Genomic DNA, 19,975 nt, shown 5'->3' on the forward strand with positions numbered 1-19,975 from the left:
AAAGCAGGTTTATACTCTGAATAGCTTTTATGATTAAGTGATTTCGTGACCAGTTAAGTTAAATTCTACACAGCTACTTTTGCATAGGTACTATTTCTGTACTAAAAAAATGCAGTACTGGAAATTTACTTTTAATATTTAGTACTATTTCTTTACTTTAAAACTATTGTAATATTTAGGTACTTGTATTTTACAGTACTTGATTTGTACTAAATATTTTGGTACAGAAATAATACAATATTCCATGTTTGAAAATCATAACTTTAAGAGATTTAAAATAGAAAAACTTTAAAAATGCTGAAAATGTAACGGTAGTAACCAAAAATCTGTAGTACCTAAATTTCAAGTACAAATAAAGTACTGTAAAATACATGTACTTAAATATTACAATAATTTTAGAGTAACAGAATAGTACTGAATATTAAAAGTAAATTTCCAGTACTACATATTTTTAGTACAGAAATAGTACCTATGAAAAAGTAGCTGTGTATAAGATATCAGGTGTCACAATATTTTGGACAAGTTCAAAATCAAATGGGATTGATAATTAAAAAAAAATATGTTCTTGGAAATGTAAATAACATGAAAAATCAATATTGTTAGCACTCACAAGCCTCCATTTCTCATCAGAGGTTAAGAAATTGATGTCATGGCATTAAGTTTGCAATATCTTTGGAGTTTGAAAATCTGGGCTGATAAGCTTTTTTTAAAATGTAATTTGAGTGGTAAATTAACATTTCAAGCCTCATAACCACTAACCCCAACACTGGCTAAAGAAATCAATACTAGTGCTGTTCACAACCAGATCAAATAAGTCATCTTCACTAAACCATTATTTTAAAATATGCAAGAGAATCACAGCTGAAAGGATATCATATCTTTCATATCTTTAAAACACTAAAAACAAACAAGTAATTGTATTTCAGTCTCTATTTATTAAAAATATCTCTTTGATATCAAAAGTATTATAAAATATCACAGTAATTCAGCAATGTGACAGATGATTGTACATTTAATAGGTTTTTTTTTATGAAAATGCATAAAAAATATATTGCACAGAAGTAGGAATGATAAAAAACAAACAACCTGATACAACATATTTTACAAATCAATTTGTTCATCATACAACAAGAATTTGTTATTAAAGAGGTTTATGAAGAGACAAAAGGTTGAATATAAAATCTATTAATCTGATATAAACTGTTGTCAGACTAGAGAAAAGTTCTGGGTTGCATTTTGATAGTTGCCACTGTCAAATAACTTATATCTAATGTAAGAATGCAAATTAATTGATTTTTTTCATAAAAAAAAAGCTGTAAAAAGATCAATTGACAAATTCAAAGTTAATTTGCTAGTACGTGTTTAATTTAAATGAAAAAAGACATATGATTATTTTTAACAAGGGAATCATTGTCTCATCTTGCCAATGATTATTTCTAACAAGGGAATCATTGTCTCATCTTGCCAAAAATCATAAATTTTGAAAACTTTAAATTTATTGTAAATCAACCTTAAATCAACCTTTCTAATAAATGTGCTTTAAAGCATAGAACTTCATGGGAAGGAAATACAATTTCTTAAATTGACTAGTGATGAATGATATTATGCAAGACTCAACCATTGTACAATACTTTCTAATGTTTCAAAGATAACAAATAATTGATACTCTCCATGGTGTATATATACCCTGTAAACAAAATTCCATGGAAAATAAATATGCATTTTCAAAAAAACATTACAAATACAAATTATTTCTTTTATAAATAACATAACATATAAAAAAAAAAAATAAAAAAATGAATCAAAACTCTAAAATTGTTAGTCTAATTATAACTCAAAATGTTGAATAAAAATAAGATTATGTATAGTGTTTACAAATGATACATTTTTCCACAACAAAAATTGAAGTCAATCTCTGCCCATCATTAAGTAATTTATTATGAAATTCTAACAAGCTATTGACCTGTTTCTCCTCAGAAACTTCAGTTTCTTCACATATTGGATTTATATCATATAAATAGGATGGGGATATTATGTCACTTCATAAATTGTGATTTTTCATAAATCAAGTTTGGCTTCCATTGCCATATCTGATCACCGAATTACATAATTCCCTTTGGGAAAATACATACAGGTGGCTTTTTGTAACAGTATCCCTGACTAGAGTAATATGATGTATGGGTAATCATATGATAGTTTAAATAAAATTTGTTATTTGTGTGTGGACCTGAAATCAAACCTTGGCTTGGCACCTCAGAAATATAGTTTAAATACTTCCTTGTATTGGAAAAAAACATACAAGCAACTTCTTGCAAACAGCAGCACTGAATAGATTAAATGCAATAGTCACAAACTGTTTTGTAAATAAATCTTAACTGATGCTTTGAAACTACATCATAAATATAACTTATATTATGCTTAGTGAAGAATTTTATTGTCCTTCATAAAGTTTGTGCTTTCAGTGGCAATCTTAAGTCCAAGAGGAAGCAACCATGAAACATTATTTAAACAAAGGAATCTATGTGAAAAATGTATAAAGCTTCTTGTTATCAACTGTTGTAAAATTTTGCATAATGATATGACTTTATGATTTTGTCTTGAATTTAAAATCAGAATTTGTTGCTAACAGGGAACACATTTTTAATGTGCAATCTTATTGCTGGTACATGTAAATATGTTGATCTTGATTCAGAGTTGTGGTTCGAGACAACATAGAAGATTTATATCCTGACATATAAAAATAAACGTAAAAAGAGCTGACAATATAATTTCCATATATTCATGATTTTTGTTCAAATTTTGAGCTTTTTTGGTCTGTTGTTGCTTCTCATTAGATATCTAGCATCAGTTCATACTATACCAGTACTTTTATCTTCATGATATCTAGGTCATTAAATGAAAAAATGCTCTGAGTGATTACAAGGTGAGGTAATGAGAGAAAAATGATCTAACCTAAAATAAAAGTATAATCATTTCTTATGGTATGGATAATGCATTATATAAATATGAGTAATATGGAAAATGATAGTATAAATATGAAAATCATAATTCAAATAAAATTCAAAAAATTTAGAAATAAGGTCACATACAGAATAATGACAAATAATGCTAATTCAATAATTATCATATCAACAAATTACAGTCTCTTCTGATTGTCTCTGAGGTTATAGTTCATAAAAAATTATCATTTAACAAATACAATTGGAATGTCATTTGGAAGACAATAGTCAAACAAACATAGCATACTAGACTAGAATAGATGATACTGTTTTTTTCTTTCTCCACAGACATGCAGGATTATCTAAAATGCTGATAATGACTCACTCTTTACTATGTTTTATCCTAGGGAGAACTGAGACAGTTGTCAAAGCATGAGATAATACAAACAGTACCATAAGAAATATAATCATACACATCACTATAACATAATGACTAATACTGGTTCCAATCTCTAACCAACTACCATAGTCTCTAACCAGGAAGAAAAAATTCTGAAATAAAAATCACACTGAATTTATTTTTAATTCCAAGAAATTTTCTTTTAAATTAAGTTTTTTTTTCAAGAAGGAACTGCTTTTTACATGTTTAAAAGAACTTCTCAATCATTGTAATGTTGCTTTATCAACAAACAAAAAGCTAACTAGAGAACTTAATCTTTGTGTGATGTAAATGTACATGTACTAAGAAAGTTTGATTCCTGCAAAGTGAGCCTGGAGCATGACATCACAATGTAAAACTTTAGATATTTTTTTCTTTCTTCTTTCTGCATTTATGTAGGATTTGTCAAATTCTAAAACTAGAGTTGCGTTATATTTTCTTTTCAAGTGATCAATGAACCTAATGTAATTTGATTCTAATTGAAAAACTGTTTCCTCATGTCTAACAAATTCTAAAATGTCATTAACTGAGGGCCAAAACATTTCTAGATTTGACAAAAATGAAATTTCAGTTTTTAATTCAACCTAAGAGTTGTATTGCATAAACACATTCATAGGTAAAACTATATGCCCCATGCAAGTTAATAGCAAGGGCATAAATTATGTTTCTGCAGAGATATTTGACAAACTGTTTTAAATATACATGTAATCATTGTTGCTTTGGAATACTTACTAATGCCATGAAATCTGACATAATGAGCACTATCAGAAACAGAGCCTTGGTTGGAATGGCTGTCAGTACATGTATGGCATGGAAAACACAGCTAACCAAAACAAATGGTAGAACATTCTGAAATATCAAATTTGTGACTAAGAACAAAGCTTTGGTTGGAGCGGATATCAACACATGTTTGGCAAAAAAATATCACAAATTTAGTGTTGCCTCTACTTGGAATTGCTAATGTTTTCTTCTCCTTTTATGCAGCCTTTTTTTTAATTTAACAAATACGACATACTGTTTTGTCTTTAATTTGATTTTAAAAATTCTGGCCTAACTTTACTAGTTTTTCAGTCTCTATTATAATTTTATAATCTTAATTGACTTTTTTAAAAACTAAAGAGAGCTTGTTTTTATTTTGTTTGCAATGTATCAACAATAAACAAAAGTTTGATTTGATTTGATGATTTCTACTACTGTGGATTCATTATTATGTGGGATACCAATTTTCATGGTTTTTGTTGGTACAGGTGAACCACAAATTTAAATGCTCAACGAATCACATTTTACTATTGGGTTGTATACAGACTTTGACAAAACCACGAAATCAAATTTCCACAAAAATACAAGATTTCCTCAATCCACGAAAATTGATACCCACGAGTTTTCAAGGAGGTAACATACATAAATAATTTAAAAGTAGATCAGTAATGGCTTACCTTTAACATCATGAGAGATCCCATCATGAATGGATCAAACTTTGTAACAAAACAATACACAGAGGCTGGCTCAAAACTAAAAAATAATAGAAAGAAATATTAGGTCAGCCCATGATTTAAAGAGTGCATGTGAGGGTAAGGGATAAAAATACAACACAACCACCCAATTTTTGGAAATGTTAATAATATTTTGTTAGTTTTTGTTTTTATATATAATTTGAGTGTGTGATTATCATTATTCTAATAATCATTAATCTATGCAATGTCTATTATAGGATTCTTGGATATCAGTTAATAGGTTCTTAATATCATTTTATTTCTTCTTGGACGTGTCAACTAATATCAAATCATTAAAAAGCATTATTGAGAAAAGAATATCAAATGAAAAACAGTATAAATAATCAACGCAAAGCAAAATAGGACTATTTTCTGTGAAATATGAAATTAAATTATTCTTCAATATTCTACACAATTTACCTGTTTATACTTGCAATATTTCCTGTTCCAAAAAATGCTACTAGGATAAAAAATATCTGATAAAGGCTCAGGAAAATCAAATAAATTACTTTTAATAAACAGAAAGAGACTACAACTTCCAAAGTAAAAGCATAATCTGTCCATTGGACACAGATTCCTCCACTTGTAAATATATGGTAATTCAGCAATTTGTCTATTTATAAAGGGTCATAACTGGAGAAATGAGAAAACATAGGCGGATCCAGGGGGGCCCAGGCCCCTCCTTTTGTGGGAAATATTTGGTTGATTATATAGGGAATCATTGAAGCATGACTGGAGTGGGCCCCCCCTTAGGTCAGTCAGCGGGCCCCCTCTTAGGAAAAGTTCTGGATCCGCCACTGGAAAATGACCCAAACCACACTTAAATTTTCTCTGTATTTGGTGGAAAGATGCATGGTGTTTAGTTTTCATAGCATTTGGTTGAGGCAAAGTGAAGTTAGTGTGGAAATCACAATTTCATCAATTTTTCTTTTTATTAAGGGATGTAACTCAAGAATTGTTAAGATGAGGCCACTAAAATTAAAACTTGATCCGTGTATAGCGATAACAAATGAGGCCAACCAAATCCAAATTTGATCTGCATTTGGTGGAAAAATGCATTGTGTTTCATTTTCTGAATATTTGGTTGAGGCAAAGTAAAGAAAGTGTGACGAAATGCCAAATTCAGCAATTTTTCTATTTATAAAGGGACATCACTCAAAAAACTATTTAAAATTAAGATTTGACCTGTGTATAGTGATAGCAAGCTATGTGTTTTTTCTTAATATTTGGTGGAGGCAATTAATGTTACTATGAGGAAATGTCAAATAACTCAATTTTTCTGTTCATAAAAGGGACATAACTCAAGAAAACAGTGAAATTGATGTATCCAAATTCTAACATAAGCTGTGTTTGGTGATAATTTTTGGTTTCGGTAACTAAAGTTGCAGAAAAACAAAACCATGAATATGAAAGCACATAATATGGATAGATGTATGTACATACAGCAGCTCAGGGGTAGCCTTAAGACCCCTTTGCCTAGCAATGGCAATATTAAAACTAGCTGCATTTCATTAAAAAAAAAATCTTCTGTAGATAAAATATTCCAAATTTAACAAAAAAGGATACATAATAGAAAGCTCTTCTAATGTCTTCAGTGTTTATACTTCTGTGTTGCTGATTTTTACTTGATGCAACAAAATCACAATCTTCTAACTGAAAAATAAAATAATTAAACATATAAAGCACAACTTTTTAAATATAAAAGAATAGTTTTGTTACAAATTATTTGTTTCATTGACAGCAATGGTTAAATATTTTAATGTGGAATATGTTTTAAAGGTTTAAATCTTGGTTCAGTGAGAGAGTTTTTATAACAAATTGTAGAACTATCAGTGAGCTGAATATATTTAGTCAAAGTTTTAAAATAGAACTATTTTCATATCTTCTTTTACACCATCCTTTCAATAAAGTTATTCATCTCTTTGCTATCTCTAAGCTAGTTGCCATGAGAATCATCAGCCCAATAGTCAGTTTTTGGTAATGGCATGAAATTACGAATATATAGATTCTACCACTGAATCTGGTGCGATATGATATTTATCCACTAGAGTCAATAAATTTTCAAATTTAAAACATGAGGCTCGCCGTGATAGATTAATTTCAAATTTCAAAAATTTGTCATAAAGAGGTGAACACTTTAAACTCTATAATGTACCCAAGACTGCAAATTGCATCGTAAATGTAAGCAATTGGTTAAATGCCCCTTTGTGTTGTAGAGTAAATGATACTTACACTGACTTTTTTATCATTCAAATTTATCTCTAACTTCATCCAGAAATATAAAACTGCTGTCAAAGTTACAAAAAATAAATCTTCATATCTGTATTTTATGTAAGGATATATAACTTTCAATGAAGTGCCAACTAAACTAATAAAAAAATAGTTTCAAGCATTACACAATACATATTACATTTATAGACTTCACATACAAGATTATGTATGTAAGTAAGCATATGTTACGTAAAAGTTCAAAGTAAAATTTTGAAGGAAATTTTTTTTAAACAGTTTAATTGTGTTAAATAAAGTAGCTATCAATTAAGGGGGGGGGGGGGGGCAATACCTTTTTATGTTGACCTGTTTTGGCCCTATTTAAAGTGTTGTTAACTGTTATCTGAGATCAATTTAAGCATGTTTACTGTTTTCAACCCACTTTGTTAACTGTTATCAGCATTTTTGCATTTTTTGTTAACTGTTTTTTTCCAAAATCGAGGTGTTGTTAACATGTTAATGAACCCCCTATTGCCCCCCTCAATTAATAAACAATACCCCACATATACAATAAATTTGCATCACATGTAATGTACATGCTGTTATATACAAGATGAATCACAAGCTAGTTCTCAGTAATTGTATCCTGCTCAAAACTGTTGACTCAATTTTGTAGTAAAAGTACTATGAGCTATTTCTCAATCATTATATCACAGCTAAACACTGTTGACTCTATATCTTCCCTCAATCCACAAAAAAATCCATGAAATATAAACGAATCTTTCAAAATAAACAATATCTATTTGCCTATGTTCAAACAGTTACAATCAACTACTTACTATGATATATAAATATTTATATATAAAAATCAATTCCCAAGTTTGACAGTATGATGACTATTAAGGATACGATATACTCAGCAGTAAATATGGAGGAAATAATGCTAAGGTTATGGTAAGCAATCTGTGGGTTACTGATGTCCCTCCTAGGAATGGTGAAATCATTGAAAACACTGAAAAATATGAGAACAAAAATGTTTTCTTTCTCAATCTAACAACAAAATGAATCATAAAATATATCAATTACAATTTTCCCAGAAAATCTGCATTAAATCTGTTGATAGATTCAATAAATGTAACAAATACTGTAGCTGCAAAAACATAACTCTTAGGTCCTGATGATATTTTTTGACTATGGTCAGCCAATAGTTAAAAAAAATATCATAAGGACCTGAGTTACAAATACTGATGAAAATCAAAGGCAAATGGTTTTGAAATAAAAAATAGTGTTCATTTTGACAATGATTATAGTCATGGCTTTTTATCACAGAAAATTTCTAGTCCCTCTGAAGACAAATAACAGCAATTTAATCACTTCTGCAGGACAGTTTCAGATTTTCAATCTTTTTTTTCATGGAAATCATTGTTTATGTTTCAGTTCAAAGTTTTCTTTCAAACAAAATGAACTAGAGGCTCTCAAGAGCCTGTGTCGCTCACCTGTTACTGCGTTTACTGATGTCGGCCATCTTAGTTGGTAGGCGGGGTCATTAGACATTTTTTTTTTAAATAGATACCCTAGTAGTGATTGTGGCCAAGTTTGGTTGAATTTGGCCCATAGTTTTAGAAAAGAAGATTTTTGTACAAGTTAAAAAAAATGACAAAAGTTGTTCAATATTGACTATAAAGGGCAATAACTCCTTAAGGGGTCCTCTAACAATTTTGATCATGTTGACTTATTTGTAGATCTTACTTTGCTGAACATTATTGCTGTTTACAGTTTACTTCTATCTATAATAGTATTCAAGATAACAAAAAACTGCAAAATTTCCTTAAAATTACCAATTTTAGGGCAGCAACCCAACAACGGGTTGTCAGATTCATCTGAAAATTTGTGAGGGGATAGATCTTATTCTGATGGACATTTAAATGTAAACAGATTTGCCCTAAATGTCTTAGTTTTAAAGATATAAAGCAAAAACGACATTTTACCACTATGTTCTAATTTTAGCCATGTCGGCCATTTTGTTTGGTAGGCGGGGTCATCGGACACATTTTTTAAACTATATACCACAATGATAATTGTGGCCAAGTTTGGTTAAATTTGGCCCAGTAGTTTCAGAGAAGAAGATTTTTGTACAAGTTACAAAAAATGACGAAAAGTTGTTAAAAATTGGCTATAAAGGGCAATAACTCCTTAAGGGGTTGACTGACAATTTTGGTCACGTTGACTTATTTGTAGATTTTACTTTGCTGAACATTATTGCTGTTTACAGTTTATCTCTATCTATAATAGTATTCAAGATAATAACCAAAAACTGCAAAATTTCCTTAAAATAACCACTTCAGGGGCAGCAACCCAACAACAGGTTATCCGATTCGTCTGAAAATTTCAGGGCAGATAGATCTTGACCTGATCAACAAGTTTACTCCTGTCAGATTTGCTCTAAATCCTTTGGTTTCAAAGATATAAGCCAAAATATACATTTTGACCCTGTGTTCTATTTTTAGCCATTGTGGCCATCTTGGTTGGATGGCCAGGTCATCGGACACATTTTTTAAACTAGATACCCCAATCATGATTATGGCCAAGTTTGGTTAAGTTTGGCCCAGTAGTTTCAGAGGAGAAGATTTTTGTAAAAGTTTACAGACGACGGACGCCAAGTGATGAGAAAAGCTCACTTGACCTTTCAGGTCAGGTGAGCTAAAAATAAAGAAATGTGTTACCTAATATGACATAGCTTGTTAGTCGATTTATAAATGGAAGACCTTGACTCCTGGCTATACTACTGGAGACTGTCCATACATTATATGTGGCTAAACCAATAACTATCACCTGAAATGTAAATGTCAAACTTTCTATTATTGTTGATTGAGAGTTTGCTAAACTACATGTAAGATTAGAAACATTAAGATAAGGAATATTGATCAATTCTAAAGTCTTTTAGGGGTTTCCTTAGTTCAACATTAGCACTGCCAACAGTATGACATCAATAAAGTAATCAAATTCCTTTAAAACAAGAATTCCATACATATACAGTCCTGATACCTTTGCTGAACAAATTGGAGAACAAGCTTTGTTACTGCTATAGAAGTATCACAATGATTTTCTATTCTTTATTTTGATGCTTTGCTCTCACACAGTTCCATAATGTTTGTATTTAACTTTTAAGGATATGGTTTGCACTTCATGTTTGCAACTTTTTTCCCCCCAAATATTTATTCTGTATATAGAATTAAACAGTTTTTTTTTTACTATTACCAGTAATAGAGTTTTCATGCATTAAGTTATCTTGTTTGTTGTCTATTTTCTTCTGGTGAAAACTTAATATCCCTTGCTTAACAATACTTTTAAATAGTTTAAATACATGTTAGGAGCCTGTAATTTAGTGGTTGTCGTTTGTTTATGTGTTACATATTTGTTTTTCGTTTATTTTTTTATATAAATAAGGCCATTAGTTTTCTTGTTTGAATTGTTTTACATTGTCTTATCAGGGCCTTTTATAGCTGACTATGCGGTATGGGCTTTGCTCATTGTTGAAGGCCGTACGGTGACCTATAGTTGTTAATGTCTGTGTCATTTTGAACTCTTGTGGACACTTGTCTCATTGGCAATCATACCACATCTTCTTTTTTATATCATAAATACACAAATAACTACTCACATATTTATATATATAAGCTTCCCATTTACCTGAATAATGTTAACTATAAAAATATGCTGATGTCTGAATTTTCTTTCTTTTCTTGCTTCATGACTTCTCTTTAAACTAAAATATAAACTGATTGGTTTATTATAAAAGCTTAAACAAAACTAATACTTACATTGTCCTAGCCTTGACAATGTTTATAGAGGGTGGCAAAGGGTTATTTTCGTGCAACGTGTTTTGCCATTTTTATTTCATGTGCAGCCGGGAAAAAGGTTAATTATTCACTGTGTTTCATGGAATAGATAAATAGATCAACGTGCAAGAAATTTTTAATTGTTTGTTCATCTTGAATAGGCAATGTTATTTCACCTTCTTCCCTTTATGCCCCTCTTTATATAAAACTCAATGTGAAATAAATAAATAAGTAATCAATTCCACTCTGTGTAGTATTTCTATTTGTATCAACCTGACGAGTTGAGCCTTTTTCAACTGATTTTTATAGTTCATTCTTATGTTGTACTGTTACACCAATATCCCAGGTTAGGGGAGGGTTGGGATCCCGCTTACATGTTTAACCCCTCCACATTCTGTATGTATTTGCCTGTAATATAGTGGTTGTCGCTGTTGATGTGTTACATATTTGTTTTTCGTTCATTTTTTGTACATTAATTAGGCCGTTGAATTATTTTACATTTGTCATTTCAGGGCCTTTTATAGCTGACTATGCAATATGGGCTTTGCCCATTGTTGAAGGCTTACTATGACCTATAGTTGTTAATTTCTTTGTCATTTGGTAGAGAGCTGTCTCATTTGCAATCATACCGCATTTCCTTTTTTATATTTTAACAAATGATTGGTGACATAAGGTAGTTTAACCCATGTGGTGTGCACACATTGAAACATACTTACTCTATCAGTCCTGATGTTTTTAAATCTATGATGAATATCCATGCCTTTATTCCTGCACATTTTGTTTTGTCACCCTAACTGATCGTATGTTCATATTGCTTACTTGTTATCTATATGTAATTGTTTTGTTGTCATTTACTGTGGATTCATTTATTTTTCGTGGGTACCAATTTTAGTGGATTGAGGAAAACTTGCACTTTCATGAACATTTAATTTCTTTCAATTACAAACGAAAGTGAACCAACGCCTGGTGAGTCTGTAGTACGGTAGAGTCCATAAAGTGGATACCCGAGGGTATGCAGGGTCGTTATGATAAAAAACATAAAATGTAGAGAGTCTTATTTAATTTCTTTGTTTTGACAAAGTCTGCATAAATTCCTTTAGAAAATTTGTTACTCATTAAACGTTTTAAATCCCCTGTACCAACACATCCCATGAAAATTGGTATCCAACGAATATTAATGACTCCACAGTATGACACAAATTGACGAAGCAACCTCATATAGTTAGTTGTAATCACCAATGTACTGTTTACCCATGTAAATGTGTGAAGAAATTTAATATTTAGATCTCACAAAATCTGACAGATTTAAAAGTTATAATGCAAAAATCTACTCACCAGAAAATCAAATATGAAGCTGATAAGACAACTAAAACTCCACTTGTTATTCTGAAAATTAAAAAAAAATGTAAATTAATATTCACAGGATTATATTTTGAATACGATTTCATGTAAAGTCAATCTGTGGCAAAAATATTGTGAAGTTGTGTTAAATATAGATTCTTACATTGATACCAGTGGATTATCTGATTTATCCAATCAAGATATTTAAAATTTATAATTTAACTATCGAGATTGGATAAATCAGATAATTCACGAGTAACTATTTAAGAATCTCTTTCTCTAATGATTAAAACATAAATTTTCTTTTTTTGGTAAATAAAAATCCCCTTCAAGTGCCTTTCACATTCCACAAAGTTGTCAATTACATTAACACCTGTTAGCATATTTTGATTCGTCCAGTTAGCTAAAAAGGTTATAACCCTTAAAATCATCCAATGATCTTTTGTGATCACCGGCAACCACACGTTGATTAAATTTTTTTTATACAATGGGTTTGGAAAGGGATAAATTTCATGTTGTGCATGCTTTTTTGCAATAAAGAATAAAAATAAGGGGAAGAAACCCTTAGTCTTAATTTGGAACCAGTTTTTATGTTAAACCATGTTCCCTGCTAATGAATTTCGATTTTGGTATGAACAAGAATGTGTCCTTAGTACACGGATGCCACATTCGCACTATCATTTTCTATGTGCAGTGGACTGTGAAATTGTTGTCAAAACTTTAATTTGGCATTCAAATTAGAAAGAGCATATCATAGGGTGTGTACTAAGTTTCAAGTTGATTGGACTTCAACTTCATAAAAAACTACCTTGACCAAAAACTTTAACCTGAACTTTGCACTATCATTTTCTATGTTTAATGGGCCGTGAAATTGGGGTCAAAACTATAATTTGGCATTAAACTTAGTAAGATCATATCATGGGGAACATGTTTCATAAGTTTCAAGTTGATTGGACTTCAATTTCATCAAAAACTACCTTGACCAAAAACTTTAACCTGAAGCGGGACAGAAGGATGAACGAACGAACGGAGGGACGGACAGACAGACGCACAGACCAGAAAGCATAATACTCACTTCTTTCGTAAGTGGGGCATAAAAATTAAAAATTGATAGGATTTTCAGAGAATTTTGATATGTTTAACTCTTACAGTTGTTCTCCAATATTATTCACAAACATGAGTACTCTTATAAAATTTCAAAGGTTTTAGTTCCAGTAATTTTAGATAACATTTTATATACATGTATGTTTAGAATCAGCAGATATATAGATATCTAGTTATTTAGATAATTAAAACATCCTTACAGTGATTCTTGCTTAAGTAGTTCATTAAAATGATCTCTCTGAAAATGTTCAAAAGAAATGAAGATGTACAAAATATGGTTATTTTTTCACTTAATCAACTTACACATAAATATAATTAATTTGCCTTCCAACAACTGGAGCTAATGGAAACACAGAAAGCAACAGGCATGAGACAATCCAACCAGCTGCTGTTACCTGAAAAATATTTAGGGAGGGCAAATTGTTAACTGTAAAAATAAATAACAAAATATGTACTGTGGATTTATTTAATTTCCTGAGTACCAATTTTCGTTGATTAAGGAAAACTTACATGTTTGTGAATATTTAATTTTGTGGTTTTGTTAAAATCTCCATACAAGCTTATAGAAAGATTATCACTGGTTGAATATATAATTTCCTGGTTCACATGCACCCACCAAATACATGAAAATTGGTATCCAATGAATAATAGTGAATCCACAGTATCCCAAAACCAAATCTTTTTCAAAAGTTTTATTTACCGGGGTAATTGTTTGTTGTGTTGTCCTGAACTTTGATCTTAAGGGTTGTCTCTCTTTCCCTAAAATGTATTAATTTTATTTCATCTTGGTAAAAAAGATTAAAGCTCAAACTCAAAAGTAAAATCCCTGCAAATATTGCTGGAAAGATCCCAATATTTATGATGGGAATTTTTTTCAAATTTTACATGCATTACAAATTAAATAGCAAATTAGGCTTTAAAACTATTTCAGATAGTCATAGCTTTACTATGAAATTTCATTATGCTGCACAATGTATTCCTAATCTCCTTATTGCTCATAATAGAATATAAGAATGTTTGGCCTTTACAGTATAACTAAACACAAAACAGATCTCACTTGGTCAATGTTTCTTAAGGTTTAAGAGCTCTCTAGATTTTCTTCCTTGCTAAAAATAATACACTATCTATCTTACCTTATCTTTCCATAAACTTTTAGCTGTTATGAAAGGCCATACTGCTATCATAACTAAACCAACAGATAACAACTCTCTTCTGAAGAAACCCATCACCTGAAAACATATTTAAACAAGGAAAGAATAACACAAAGGAGTAGGTTCAGTAAGACCCCTTTTAGGCCCAAAAATTAAGCAGTTTTGCAAAATTGTGAAAATGTAATCTTTTAGATATTTTTTGGAAAGTAGAATGCTTCTGCTACATAAATATGTGCTGTTTTTGACAATACAATGTACATATATCGTGTACTAGCATCATAAAGTCATGCTTAATTACTGAAATCTTCACAATTATAGCATTTTAGTTAAATTTTAGACGGTTTCCGTCTTAAATGAAAGTGGCCGCATTCGTGTTCATTCATAATATTGAAATGTAAGTTGTATTTTGTGATAATACATAACATATATAAAGGTTGAGGATGAACACAGATGCGGCCACTTTCATTTTTGACGAAAACCATCTGAAAAGTGACGTTTTTTGGCATATTTGATAGATTTTTCATATTTAAGCTTCAATCGGAGCGTTTTTAATGACTGAATCAGTTAAAATATTTTACATAAACTAATCGAATCAATTGAAATAGACACTTAAGTGTTTAAAAAGTGTCCTAAATATCTCGTTAGATGAAACTGAAATTTGGGGCCAAAATCGGCCCTTACCGGACCTACTCCTTTTGCTATATAAAACTTGAAAAGGACTTTTCATACAATCTAATTAACAGACATATTCTGCAAATTTTTAACCATATTTTTGTAAAAATATAAATCCATTTTGATATCAAGTTAATTAGTTTTAAAAGAGCTTCTCTCTTTAGTACACACCCTTTATAAGACAACTTTGCAGTGATTTATTTTCTTTAAGAAAAAATCTCACTTTAACATATTGGAGACAATTTATATTTGCATTTTTATTATTGCCAAATTCTTACAGATTCTGGACGTCTTATTTTTTTTCCAAATTAAATTGTCAGTTGCAGCTTTCAAATTGCCAAGTATAGTGGAGAAGCAACAAATACCAATTTTTCAATGGTTTGAGATAAAATCCCAAGATTTCCCGCACTAATTCAGGTGACCATCAAGACAATCATAAATTTTAAGAAAAGTTAAGTAAACATACCAGTATTTCTAATCCTAGTACAGGTGGAACAACTGCTATGAATGTTGTCTTTATATTCTTGCCAAAATCTTTTTTTTTTAATAACTGCTGGAAAACAGTCAATCTGAAGGGAAAAAAAACATTATTCTGAATACAAATTACTGAGGTATTCTTTTAAATCACATGCAATTTCTTTATCCATGGATTACAAATGTCATGAACATTTAATATTAAGAGACCAATTTGTCTTTTTCTTTAAATCTGTATTAAGATTCTTAAAACCGGAAAAACTAACCGAAAAATATTATTCACAAATCTGGAACCATTCAAAGTGGATTTTTTTTTTATTCTAAATCTTTTTATTCAAAAATTTGCATAGTAGGCTAGATAACTCATTTCATTTATATCAACATACCTAAGAGCAACAAACATCCACAGAACTACTGGTATCAAACAATACATATAATTTGTAAATGGAAGTGACTGAACTGAAAATTTAAAAAATAAAACATACAATGATATAAATTTGAACATTTATAACATAAAAGTAATAAGAACTCCTTACTTTGTATATACCATTAAAGTTGCTTTTTTTTTTTAAAATTATTATCTATATGTACATCTGGTAAATCCAGAATGTATAAAAAAAGTTGTTGTGTAATTTTGACAAAAATAAATTGAGAATGTTTCCATAAGACACAGATGATGCCCCCACTTGCATATAATGTTACAAAGGAACATTACTCAAGAACAATAAAATTGACACCACCCAAATTCATTCTCCATCTGCTTTCCATTGTAATTAGCATTGTGTATAAGTTTCATAACTTTTGGTTAAGGCAAACTTTAGTTAGAGAATGGAAAAGAATCATTTAGCAATTTTACCATTTGTTAAGGAGCTTTACTATAAAACATTATAAGTGTTAGTTGTAATTGACTTCAAACTAGTTTTCAGGAACTGTGAGTACTATTATTTCATTGCATGATGTCTATTGTTTTTACGTTAGTTGTTTTTGTGCCTCATACCCATGTTTTAAGTTCAACTGAATGCTAATTGTTTGTTCCTATGTTGTACTGTAACATCACTGTCCAAGGTAAGGGTGGACGGTTGAGCACTCACAAACATGTTTAACTGCACCACATTCTTCATATGACTATCCCAAGTCATGAGACTAGTTCAGTGGTTGTCATTGGTTCATGTTTGTTATTTTATTTTTTGTGAATAACTGTGAAAGTCTTTTAATTCGTGGGTATCAATTTTCGTGGTACCATGTTACAAGTTACATGTTCGTGGGTTTTTAAATTCGTGGATTTTAGTTTTCTGAAGAAAAAACAAATCTAGTGAAGAATTGAAGCCATCAGAAAAGAAGATTATTTATAATAACCATATGTTGTTTAATAATGATTTGTGAACATTGCAAAATAAGGTGTTCATTTTCGCTTACTTATTCGTCTTTAAAAAGATGAAAACATTCAACAAATTTGAAATTAAATAATTGCTTTCGGAAATAGGCTGATTCAACTATGCTTATAAATTGTCTCGATTGCAGGAAAATTGCAAAGTAAACATTTTAATTGTTGCACACGTGTAATCAGAAGGGATGACACTAATTAACCTGAGATCGAGTAACAGATTAAAGACCATAAAAGGTGTTAATTGGGCCATAAAAGTGGCACTTAAAGAAAATAGTTAAATAAACAAGTGCTACAAATGTACCTTGAATTGTGAAATTAATTCGTATCAAAAGCAAGCCCAATAAAAATTATATTTTTCCGTTTGGGAAATATATATGATGACATAAAATGAACACTTCATCATAGCATATCATAACCGGAAATTTGACTTTAATCGATCAAAAGTATTTTTTATGAGAATTAACAGATTAAAAGTCGTACAGTTTATGTTTTTTGAAAGATTAGATGGATATAATTCAGCCTGCAACTGAAGTTTATAGTGAATTTGCCGATATCGATGTATTCTCTAGATTATATGGCATGCTGTATCCTTGTGGTCAAAACTACATGGGGATATGTCCATGTCTTGATTTGAACAACAGTTATAATATTTCGTTGGACACTTAAATTAGTGGATAAAGTTGTCCACGAATCCACGAAAATTGGTTACTCACGAATAAAAGTAATTTCACAGTATTTTGTAATAAATAGGCTGTTATTTTTCACATTTTTCAAGTCTGAACCTTTTATAGCCAACTACACTATAAGGGTTTTTCTCATTGTTGAAGGCATTTCTGTTGTCTATAATTATTTACCTCCACTTTTGTAAATTCTAGTAGTTATCAAATCATTTATGCAAATACCTTTTAAAAGAACAGTAACAGCTGCTCCAAATATAGCAAACACCAGTTTAATTGGCTTATCTTGTAACCATATTGGTTGTGACAACTTCTCAAGCTTTGTTATTACATTGACCAAACCAGAGTGATCCCTCACCACTAAGGTCAATGTGTAGATCATCCAACCAACCAATCCAAAAACAATACTTAGACTGTAAACAAATATACAGATTGAGTAAAAACAGTACACAGTCTTTTTTCTAATAATTGATCGTTTTATGACAATAATTTTGAGGTAAATTTATGTAGTTTGTGGGGAGTGGAATAACATTTTTAGAATAAAACATTAAATTTCTTTACTTTCAGTATAGATACTTTTTTAAATTCTTTAAATGTTTTAGAAGTAGAAATCTATTTAATAAGATTTTTTAATCAAGAGAAACTCAAAATTTGGCTAACAAAATCAAACTTTGTTTTATGATTAACGAATGGAGGAATTGTACATAACTGAAAATATAAATCATATAACTATTAAATTAGAACTTACCCCAAAAAGAATCTATCATACCCATGGTAGTAATTCAATCCTTCTAAACCAAGCTCTATTAATGTTTGAGATTCAGTAATCTAATATAAAAATAAATCAACAAAAGAACAGTGTTTACATGGTGTTCTTGATTGTACATATATAATATTTTCTTTGAAAAGGAGTGCTTAATTCATACCATACATATATGATCATAGCTTTTGGTAAACTACAGCATGAAACTGTGGTCATGCTTGAAGATATTTTAGAACCAGATGCTCCGCAGGGCACAGCTTTATACGACCGCAGAGGTCGAACCCTGAACAGTTGGGGCAAGTATGGACACAAAATTCAAGCTTGATACAGCTCTGAATTTGGAATGTCAAGATCTTACAAATCTATTAGGCAATACTGTTCAATTAAAGATTTTTCTTGAAACTTTTAAAAAAAATTAAATTTGAGAAATTTGAAAAAAAATTGAACCCATTAAAAAAATTGGATCCCCCCAAATTTTTTAACCCCAAACTCGATCCCAGCCTTTCCATTGTATATGGAACCTTGGTACAATTTCACTTAAACACAAGTTATTGTCTGGAAACTAGAAAAATGCTTGTTTTTAACCATTTTTTGGCCCCTAATTCCTGCATGAATGGGGCAATAACCCCCAAACTCAATCCCAGCCTTCCTTTTGTGATTTGAAACTTTGGTGTAAAATGTCAGAGAAATCCATACACTTACATACAAGTTATTGTCCAGAAACTACAAAAATGCTTGTTTTTGGTATTAAACATCGTGGTACCAGGGCTCACGCTAACAGGCGACTTGGGCGAAGAAGTCCCCTTCCCGACCGTCACTTCGCTTTCCCCGACCCCCAAAAGCGAAAACAAGTCGCCCTGTTCTTGACGATACTCGCTTTCAGTCGCTTCCGTCATCGGACATTTTCAATTTTTACCAAGTTGATGAAACATCAAATTTTTATTAATAATTAAAGAAATTCAGACATAAACGATTCATTATCTTTAGAAAAGAGGTTGAGGCATTGTCTTCGCAGTGTGTAGCAGGTTATTTGATAAAAATACAACTTTTTATCACTTCGTGCATTTCCGCAAGTTCCGGTGCTTGTTACTCGAAAACATACATCAACCTAAATTTCGGCGGCAAAATAAGTTTGTTACTTCATTTAAACGTGATAAAAGTTGCCTCCAGTAAATGTTTAATCCATTTATTGCATTAAAAACGTCATGTTCCTTTCCAAATAACTTGTCAAACATCGTTTATTTTTGTAAATTTTCTTGCATTCGTCCGCCTTTGACCGATTTCTAACTACGGATCTGAACCGGACCAGCTATGACCGAAATTCGTACTTTTACAATAATTACTACGGACGCACGGATGGAACAGCTGACAGAAGAATATTGATCCCAAAGGGAAAAATTACGCATTCCACACGCATTAAGAGACTTTTGGTTACATCCAATTGATTGGTGTATATAATTCCCTATATTTTTTATGGATTGTTTCAAA

The 19,975-nt window shown here is 30.6% G+C and overlaps 1 protein-coding gene across 1 annotated transcript in view; it reads right to left on the minus strand.

Moving 5' to 3' along the window:
• Positions 1–912: 912 nt before the first annotated feature.
• LOC143079273 (GPI ethanolamine phosphate transferase 1-like) overlaps positions 913–19,975 on the minus strand; it is a 33,562-nt gene continuing 14,499 nt past the window's right edge. The window contains exons 15-30 of the mRNA XM_076254518.1: positions 18,473–18,552; positions 17,950–18,137; positions 16,047–16,119; positions 15,653–15,755; positions 14,497–14,592; positions 13,667–13,758; positions 12,254–12,304; positions 10,770–10,845; positions 9,803–9,911; positions 7,989–8,091; positions 7,104–7,191; positions 6,438–6,524; positions 5,292–5,347; positions 4,815–4,890; positions 4,111–4,227; positions 913–3,491 (exon numbers count right to left, since the gene is read on the minus strand). Of these exons, the coding sequence (XP_076110633.1) occupies positions 3,321–3,491; positions 4,111–4,227; positions 4,815–4,890; positions 5,292–5,347; positions 6,438–6,524; positions 7,104–7,191; positions 7,989–8,091; positions 9,803–9,911; positions 10,770–10,845; positions 12,254–12,304; positions 13,667–13,758; positions 14,497–14,592; positions 15,653–15,755; positions 16,047–16,119; positions 17,950–18,137; positions 18,473–18,552 (1,566 nt within the window). The 3' untranslated portion in view covers positions 913–3,320. The remainder of the gene's footprint in view (positions 3,492–4,110; positions 4,228–4,814; positions 4,891–5,291; positions 5,348–6,437; positions 6,525–7,103; positions 7,192–7,988; positions 8,092–9,802; positions 9,912–10,769; positions 10,846–12,253; positions 12,305–13,666; positions 13,759–14,496; positions 14,593–15,652; positions 15,756–16,046; positions 16,120–17,949; positions 18,138–18,472; positions 18,553–19,975) is intronic.

This window comes from Mytilus galloprovincialis, chromosome 6 (assembly GCF_965363235.1).
Source record: "Mytilus galloprovincialis chromosome 6, xbMytGall1.hap1.1, whole genome shotgun sequence".
Lineage (NCBI taxonomy): Eukaryota > Metazoa > Mollusca > Bivalvia > Mytilida > Mytilidae > Mytilus > Mytilus galloprovincialis.